Genomic DNA, 10,039 nt, shown 5'->3' with positions numbered 1-10,039 from the left:
AGGCACCAAGCCAATACAATGATTTTTTAAAGAATTAACACTAGTATAAAAAAGTCCCTTTTAAGATCAGAGAAATGGCATATGCACCTGTTATTACCATTTTATCCCCTGTCATGCTGGTGTTAAGTCCTAGTTTATTAATAAGAAAAACAAATAAAAGGAATAGGGACTGGCAAGAAAAAAGTAAAAGTATCTTATTACCTGACATGAGCATGTGTAGAAAATCCTAAGGAATCTACAGAAGACTAGAGGACTAATGCATGAATGCAGCAATATTAAAAAATCATATGTATGGATAAACAACTGGAAAATAAAATTTGAAAACAGTATCTTTTAGGGCAGCATCAAGAAATATGAAAAATGTAGAGATAAACGGAATAAAATATGTGAAAGACTTTTATACCAGAAACTAAGAATGAATTCTGAGAAAAATTATAGCAAACTTAAATAAATGTAAAGATATACCATGTTCATCAAACAGAATATGCAATATCGTTAAGCTATTAATTATCTCCAATTTAATCTATAGATATAACACCATCTCAAGAGAAATCTCAGCAGGTAATATGATAGAGAAAGGAGGGACAGCCTTTTCAAAAACATGGTGGGCATCCAAGGCAAAATAACAGACCTTTATATAAATCTGAGACCTTCTACAAAATTAACTCAAAATGTTTCTTTCATGTCCTTAAATGTAAAATGCAAAAGTATAAAACTTTCAGAAAAAGACAAAAGAGAAAATCTTAGGATCCACAAGGTAGGCAGGTCTTAGACTCAGCACAAGACATAAAACAAAAACTGGACCTCATTAAATTATAAACTTTTTCTCTCTGAAAGACTCATTTAAGAAGAAAAGACAAGCTAAAGAGTGGGAGGAAATATCTGCAAAACACATGTCTGACAAACAACAAGCATCCAGAATATTAAAAGACCTCTGAAAACCCAACAGTAATAAAAATAGACAATCCAATTAGAAAAAGGGCAAAAGACAGGAAGAGACATGTTACTGAAGAGGATGTACAGACGGCAAACAGGCCCGTGAAAGACTAATACCCAATATGATTGGCCGTTATGGAAACTCAGTTCTGTTCACAATGAGGAACATTATCCACTAGCAGAATGGGTGAAAGAGAAAATAACGACAACACCAAAGCTTGGCAAAGTATGTAGAAAAACCTGGTCAAGCATACACCGTTGGTGAGAATGTAAACTGGAAAACATTTTGGCAGTCTCTTATAAAAACTAAACATTTAACTACCATCTGACACAGCAACTGCACTCTTGGGCATTTATCCCAGAGAAATGAAGACTTACGTTCACACAAAAACCTATACATGAATGTTATTGCAGCTTAATTCATAATTTCCCCCAAATTAAAAACAATCCAGATGTTCCTAAATGAGTGAATGGTTAACAACTGTGGTACATGAATAGCATGGAATACTATTCAGCAATAAGAGAAAGAAACTATTGATACCCACAACTTGAATGAAATCACCAGGGAATTAGGCTGAAGGGGGGGAAAGGCCAATTTCAAAAGGCTACATAACATATAATTAGAAAAAGAGACTAGTAGCTGTCATGGGTAGGGGTTAAGAGAGGGAGAGAAGCTTCAGCAGATATGCCTAGAAATGAGGAACGTGGGGATGCTGTGGTGTTGCTGTAGATGCCAATACCCTGGCTGTGATACTGTACTAGTTTGGTAAGGTGGATCCATTAGGGGAGACTGAGTGAGATATACACAAAATTTCTTTGTTTTTATCTTTTTTTGTTTGTTTGTTTTTTGTTTTGTTTTGTTTTTTGAGACAGAGTCTCACTCTGTCACCCTGGATAGAGGGCCATGGAGTCATAGTTCACAGCAACCTCAAATTCCTGGGCTTGAGCAATCTTCTTTGTGGCCAAGAGGCAGGGCCCAGCCACAACACCTGGCTAATTTTTCTATATTTAGTAGAGATGGTGTCTGGCTCTTGCTCAGGCTGGTCTAGAACTCCTGAACTCAAGCAATCTACCTGCCTCGCCCTCCCATATTCATTGTATGTGACTTCACAATTATTTCCAAACACAAAGTTTAATTTAAAAAAAACCCAAGCCTTTTTTTGACACATAGTCTCATTCTATTGTCCCAGGCTAGAGCACCATGGTGTCAGCTTCAAAGCAACCTCAAATTCCTGGCCTCAAGCAATCCTGTTCTCTCAGCCTCCAAAGTAGCTGGGACTACAGGCAACTACAATAATGCCCACCTAATTTTTCTATTTTTAGTAGATATGGGATCTTGCACTTGTTCAGGCTGGTCTTGAACTCCTGAGTTCAAGTGATCCTCCAGCCTTGACCTCTCAGAGTGCTACGATTACAGGCATAAACCACCGTGTCCAGCCTCTATTTCTCCTATTGACCAAGGATCAATAAAAACCAGGAGACATCTGGAAGATGAAGTCTATTAAGGCCTTACTCAAGGTCAGAAATAAAACGTGGAACATGAACAGAATGGGCCAGAGGAGACAGGATTACGCTAAACTGGCATGATCATGATTTTAACTTAAATATGTTACATAGTTTATTTAACTATACTATGGCTCTTGCACTCAACATGAGAAACTACCAAACATTAAAATATTTTCCTGGCATACATAGTATTACCATGAATTGGTTGGAACCTGGTGCACAACTCTGGAAAGTCTAACCAGCACTATAACACTGATCTGGCACACTACCACAGCAGAGGAACTGAACACTGAAAGCATTCAAGCCTCCTTATAATAGCTTTTAATCTTCACACTACAACCTAGTACTCACACATATACACATTCATATGACATGTACAGTCCTGAAACTGCTGTTTCAGGAAGCAGTAATGACCCTCATTATGTCTGATGTGTTCTGACTCTTCTCTATCATTTTTAATTAGGTATTAATTTTTTTTAAAGTGTTCATAATCCACTAAATGAATTTTATTATCTACTAAGGGGTCCCTATACTGCAGTTTGAAAAATAGTGCTATACAAATGTAGCAAAATGTCAACATTTGGGGGAATCTTGATGAAAGATTTCAAGGAATTCTTCATACTCTTCTAGTACCTTTCTGCAAGTCTAAAATGGTCAAGATAAAAAATAAACTTAGGAACAGATTCACCTCATAAGGGAATAAGATCGTAAGATCAATTGCCACGTCTCATGTATCTTTACCTTGCCTAATTCCGCCCCCCTTCTTCCTGTCACACATTCCTTACATATAATATGCTTTCAATAAATACATGCTAAATAAAAAGAATTACAGGAAGGCGTAACGAGAGATGACATCTCAGGTAGAAAGGGATCTGTGGGTGGGCACTCAGAGCAGTTAGATTTTGGTTAGGGAAGCAGGAAGAATATGTGTAAGGGACATGGATTAAAAATTAACACTGGGTTTCATGCTTATGAAATGACTTTAATCTATCTATTAACAGATGTTCAAAGACCAAGTACAGAATCACAAAAGGCCATTTTTTTCTTTTTCTTCTTCATGATGACATCAAGAAAATGAAGATTCACAGGAAAAGGGTAACTCACAGTAAACAAAAGCTGTGAGTGTATTTATATAAACTTGCTAAATCCCACCAAGAATGAAGTCAATCTCCTCTCTCTTTGGAAAGCTATGAATCAGAAGTAGAAGTTGTACCTCAAAATTCTGCTCCATTATGTTTCCACCTTTACTTAAACTCTCCATGATGGCTTTATTTCGAAGAATATCCTCTTCACTGAGATGTTCTCTTCTTTTCCTTGATTCCAAAACAAGTCCATTCACCAGATAAAAGTCTGCCAAAAAGTTTCCTACTCTTTCCTAAAACAAAATAAAATATTTCAAAATAATAAAACTTACAGTAAGATTTTTCAGATGAAAAAAAAGTTTTGAGGTAATATATTTTTCCACAAACATGTTGACATGTAAATGAAAATAAATATTACTTTGGTAATTGGAATTGTCTAATTATCTCATATATTCTATTAAGTTAAAACATATAAAATTATACATTTCAAATTGAGAAAGAAATATTTAAAACACAAAAATACATGGTAGTTAATCTGCAAATGAGTTAAATCTAAATAAAAATACCACATTCCTTTAGATTCTATTCCCAAGTAGCACAAAGCTATATAAAAATTTCATTAAGCTGACAGTCATATCCTAAGTAACAAGGAGGGGTCAGGGATAACACTGTTCCCATTTTATAGATAGAAAAAATAGAATAAAAAGAAATAAATAGTTCAAGTCACACAGGAATGACCTGCTCAAATTCTCTACCCTATAAGGAGGTCAAACATCAAGTTATAGCTGCTGCTGCTGCTTTCAACAAAGAACAAGAGAATAGTTTTGCTCTTTGAAACAATTAAGAGTTTTAGAGAAAATTAAGTAGTGTAATGGACATCAAGAAAGGAGTCGATACTTTCCTTCAGTGAAGTCTTCCCAGTCACTCAACATTAACCTTTACCTTTTTCAGACCCATAGGTAGATGGAGTGTAAAATACCTTACTCAAAAAAATGAATCAGTATCTTACTGAAAATTTCCCACATCTCCCTGCATGCCAGTCCCTTGGACTCTGCCCTGATGCTGGCTTCCTGCATTCTACCACTACACATTTAGACTTGTTTCCAGACTCACTTTTCTTTCAGTGGCTTCCTTACCATTCACCAGAAAGCAAAGCATTCTGTACTATTTCTACCTACAAAATGGGAACCATAAGCATGACTGACTCCCTCCTTACCTGTTAAAGATTTAAGAAGATCACCTAGACGCTGTTCAAGAACTTTAACCTCTTAGCAGTAGCACTAGATGAATAGCAGTTTCAATTTTTATCTTCTCTTGAAGTGATCCAGCTAATGCTGTCCAGAAGAACAGAGTACAGATAAGACTTTAAAAGCCAACAAATGGATTGCATGTAGGATCTCACAAGTGGGAATCCTATAATGCCATTTGTTGCCAAACAGGGTTATAGAGAGAAACTGCTGACCCTAGATTTCATAGTGTGAACTTCTGTGGCTGGGAAATACTCAGGTGGTAATTATTATGAGTTCTGGAGGATGTAACTGAGACACCTCTGCAAGGAGCTCTGGAATTGTGGGCAGTGGTCAAGGGGAACTTTTAGCTGTATGGGTAAGTTGTATGATGGTTTTGAAACCTTACAATTAAAATGCAATTATTAAATTATCATGTCAATAAAAATTTGAAGTGTATATTCCCATAATCCAGTTATTCAATTTCTTGCCATCTACAACAGAAAACACAAAGGCGTGTTAAAAGATGATAAACATGGCAGCCTTTATAATGGCAGAAAACTGGACACAAATGTGTCTGTTCATCTAAGTGCCCCAAAATAAGACTGAATAAGTTACAGTCTATCCACAGTAATGAATGTTACACAGTTGCTAAAAAGAATCAAGTAACACTGTATGTACTGCTAAGAGAAGGCTTCTAGGACACACCAGAAAGTAAAAAAGCCAACAAGTAGAACATGACACTTTATGAAAAAATACACATCGATAATATTACTATGGATACATATTTATGTATGAAAGCATAAAAAAGGTCTGGAGGATGTAAACAGAGAAGCCTCTGCAAGGAGCTCTGGAACTGCAGGCAGTGGTCAATAGGAACTTCCAGCTGTATGGGTAAGTTGTACGATGGTTAATTTTATATGTTAACTTGGCTAGACTGTGGTGTCCAGGTGTCTGGTTAAACAACAGTGTAAATGTTGCTGGGAAGTTATTTTTCAGATACAATTTACACTTAAATAGTGGACTCTGTGTGAAACAGATCACCCTCCATGATGTGGGCCTCATCCAATTAGATAAAGGCCTTAAGAATAGAGATTTCCAGAAGAAAAAGCAATCATAACTGTAATATAGAAACCCTGCCTGAGTTTCCAGCCTGTATATTTCTGGCTCAAGACCACATGTCAACTCTTCTCTGAATTTCCACCTATGGACTGCTCTGCACATTTCAGATTTGCCAGCTCCTACAATCACAGAAGCCATTCCTTAAAACCAATCAGTTTTTCCCTTCTCCTCTCCCTTTTCCTTTTCTCTTTTCCTCTCCCTTACCCTCCTCTCCATACTTTTGTTTCTCAGAGAACCTGACTAATACAGGCTCTATTTTTCTTTCTCCAAAGAGAATATATTCATTTCTACTATACACAATTTTTAATAGCAGTAAATCTTGACTCTTACCCTCATGTGGTTACTTATTCCTTTTTTTGGAGACAGAATCTATGTTGCTCTCAGTAGAGTGCCATGGCGTCACAGCTCACAGCAACCTCAAACTCTTTGAGCTTAAGCAATTCTCTTGCCTCAGCCTCCCAAGTAGCTGGGACTATAGGTGTCTGCCACAACACCCACCTATGGTTACTTATTCTTAAATTTACATTATATAGAAATGCTTCTTCATATATATCATTCAAAATTTTTCAGTATATTTTTTAATAGTCTCATATAACCTTTTATTGACAGAAAGGTTGGGAATTATGGAAATTATTTCTAATATATTAATGGGGAAACGTCCACTGAGATTTGATCTAATAATAGTATTGTAGAAATGTAAGCTTATTTAGTCATATATGTGTATACAGAATAGTGATTCAAACTGAGTTAAGTAAATGACTTAGAAGTCTCAAAGCAAGGAAAAAAATGAATTCAAGTGTGTCCCTCTTTGTAGCCTGTTTATGGAATAAAACATTAGAAGTATAATGGAATCAAGTGAGAACATTATACTATATAATAACAAGGCAGCTAGCAACAAGAATCTTTCCCAACATAGAATTCAAATGAGCTCAGCTTTCTCTCCTGGCTTCTCAGAGAATACATTCTGACTCTGTAACCAACCATTATAATTTCCTATCTGGATTCAAGAAAGAGAATAAACTACTTGGAAACCACAGTAAGATACTTCTTCCTGCATTTTCATAATATTCTTTTGGCAACATTAAATATCAAACAGTTTAGTTTGAGAATCTAGATTAGACTTGCACCTACTGTTTTATCTTCCCGAAAAAGCCATCCTGTTTGGGCGCGTGTGAAAGAAATCGACTTGGTTGATAAAGTCGCAGAGTAAATATCACTGCTCATTAAAATGTCAACCTCTTCTTCTGTTTCCATCTCTGACTCCTGGGGTGGAGGAAAAAGTTAAATTTAAGAATCTCGGTTGTTCAAAGACAAGTTGTGCTACACATGAAGATAATCATAATGTCACAGACTTAAAGGACAAAAGGACAGTTTCTAAGTAATGTGAAATGCAACGGATCCTAAGAACCCCACACACATCTAATGTCTTCTCAAGTCAATTAGAATTATGATTTAATTATGAATCTACAGAAGCAGCAGAATGCTTGACACAGCACCCTGCACTGTTCGAGATGAGCTAATGGAGAAAGTGCTGGATGGGCCACTACAGGACTGCAGCCTATGGAGCAAACTAAAAAACTACTTTAAGAGCTAAGTTGATAGTAAAACTGAGACAAATGTTCATACGAAGGTTTTTTCCTTAAATACTGATGAATCTTATTTCAGTTCTTTTTAATTCAAAGACCCACCATTGTCCTTTTAGAGGCTCTTTCCCAATTCATTCTAAGTGGAGGGAAAGAAGAAAAAGAAAGAAAAGGAATGAGAGAGAGGGGCAGGAGGGAGCAAACGGGGAGGAAGGAAGGAAAGAAAGGCGGGAGAAAGGGGCCTTTTCTATATTTGTTATAAAAAGAAAATTATCCATAAATATCAATCCAGGATCTTTAAAGTTAATAGCTACACTTCAGGTTTTATCATCTATATATTCCCTAATGATGGCATATAATAATTGACCAATTATTTTTAAATGAGAAAAAAGGAATGACTTGTGTTTGTTTCAAGGATGGTGGACTAAGGGACCAAGCACAGACTCGCAGGTGAGCAGGTGCAGGGTAAGGTTCTGCTCCACATCAGGCCAAGAGATCCTCCAGCACTCGGGACTCCCTAAGGGAGAAGAACGGGTAGAATCCACAAGCTGCCTGGAGAATGAACACTGTCCCCAGGTCTCTCTGCTCCCCAGCCCCACATTTCTAGGCTCCCCAGAGGCCTGTCTTCTATGTCTCACCACCTAACTTTCACTCACACATATAGTCTATCCTCAATCTTTGAGTCTACAGAAAACAACAGCAATGGCTTGAAACTGGGATAGCACCAATTCCTCTACCCTCACACGTGAAGAATGCAAAATCTCGACATTCCTGCTAAGGCTATACTAGGTAAAACTAAGTTTCTGGTGACCCAAATCTCATTCTGAACACAATTTTCTAACGAAAATCATTGGCCACAGTAGTTCGAACAGAATTATTAAAACATTATACTTCAACAGCATTATGAATCAACTTCAGTTTTATATTATATATATTAGCTCAGAAACTGAACACATTGCCTATGGATAAATGTGCCTTATGTTTCAAATACCCTGTTTTCAAGTAAACTTTTTAGACATAATTCTTCTGTGAATCAGAGACTATCTCTGATTCATATAATAGAAAGACCTCCTATTAATTAATTACATTCCTTCAAAAAACATCTAATGAACAGTTATTATTTATGTATGTACATCAGGATAAATAACAAATATTCCCCACCCTAAGGATTACTACTCAAAATCTACCATTCCTATATCTTAAGCATTAAAAAATATACACATACATATACACAACTACTCTCAATGTAAGTCCTTTGGTGACCTCATAAATACTTTTAGATACCATCAGCTGCTAATTACACATTTTATGGCTGCCTTCTCTTTCAGTGCCATATTTCCAACTCACCTAGTTGGTTATCCTGTTGCCATTTAATATGCAAGAAGTCAAATTATTTAACCAATATCTGAGCCAAATCCAGCTTGCTGCCTGTTTCTATAAATAAAAGTGTAATGGAATACGGCCATGCTCATTTACTTACATACTGTCTATGGCTGCTTCTATCCTAACAACAGCATAGCTGAGCAGCTGTGAGAGAAATCATACAGCTCACAAATGTATTTAAATATCTAGAGTACTTATTATTTCTCCCTTTACAGTACAAGAAAGAATTTACCAAACTATGGCCTAGAATATACTGATGCTATATTAGGTACCAAAGAATACAACCAAAAGAACTCCATGCAAGCTAAGCCTGGGGGCACATGCCTGCAAATAGTAACTACTACAGGAGGATCACTTTGAGACTAGGCATTTAAGACTAGTCTTAGCAGAACGGCAGGGCTCATTTCTAAGATAATTATTTTTTTTAAAGTCAACCAGGTTCAGTGGCATGTGCCTGTAGTCCAAGTTACTCAGGAGGCTAAATTTAGTGGGAGGATTATTTGAGCCCAATTCAAAAAGAGAGAGAGAGACTGGGCATGGTGGCTCATGCCTGTTATCCCAGCACTCAAGAAGCCAAGGCGGATAGATTGCCTGAGCTCAGGAGTTCAAGACCAGCTTGATCACAAGCAAGACCCTGTCTCTACCAAAAATAAAAAAACTAGCGGTGTATGGTGGTGGGCACCTGTAGTCCCAGCTACTCAAGAGGCTGAGATAGGAAGATCACCTTAACCAGGAGTTTGAAGTTCCTGAGAGCTGTAATGGCACCATGGCACTCTACCCAGGGTGACACAGTGAGACCATCTCAAAAAAAAAAAAAAAAAAAAGGGGCTCAAGACCTGTAGCGCGGTAAGTAGGGCACCAGCCACTTACACAGAGGCTGGGGGGTTGGAGTCTAGCCCAGGCCTGCTAAACAACAATGGCAACTGTAACCAAAAAATAGCTGGGCATTGTGTCAGGCACCTGCAGTCCCACCTACCTGGGAGGCAGAGGCAAGAGAATCACTTAAGCCCAAGAGTTTGAGGCTGCTGTGAGCTGTGATGCCAGCACTCTACTGAGGCAACATAGTGAAACTCTGCCTCAAAAAAAAAGAAAGAACCCCACAGCCTTCAGGTACTTACCTCAATAACAGAGAAAGAAGCCATATAAGTTATACTGTATTCAGCCTATGGTTCCAGATTTAGTAGGAGCATAAAGAAAACAA

The 10,039-nt window shown here is 37.3% G+C and overlaps 1 protein-coding gene across 3 annotated transcripts in view; it reads right to left on the bottom strand.

Moving 5' to 3' along the window:
• ANKRD13C (ankyrin repeat domain 13C) overlaps positions 1–10,039 on the bottom strand; it is a 52,620-nt gene that overhangs the window by 15,854 nt on the left and 26,727 nt on the right. For 2 of the 3 annotated variants that reach the window (XM_023509894.1, XM_023509895.1), the window contains 2 exons: positions 7,004–7,135; positions 3,656–3,817 (listed from right to left, as the gene is read on the bottom strand). In XM_023509894.1, the coding sequence (XP_023365662.1) occupies positions 3,656–3,817; positions 7,004–7,135 (294 nt within the window). Of the gene's footprint in view, positions 1–3,454; positions 3,818–7,003; positions 7,136–10,039 lie in introns of those variants that run through there. The other variant, XM_023509896.1, reaches the window with a different exon arrangement.

Source organism: Otolemur garnettii, unplaced genomic scaffold (genome assembly GCF_000181295.1).
Source record: "Otolemur garnettii isolate 467f Iridium unplaced genomic scaffold, OtoGar3 scaffold00010, whole genome shotgun sequence".
In the NCBI taxonomy this organism is placed as follows: Eukaryota; Metazoa; Chordata; class Mammalia; order Primates; family Galagidae; genus Otolemur; species Otolemur garnettii.
Note: the sequence above shows the minus strand (reverse complement) of the source record. Positions and strands in the feature narration are given on the sequence as shown.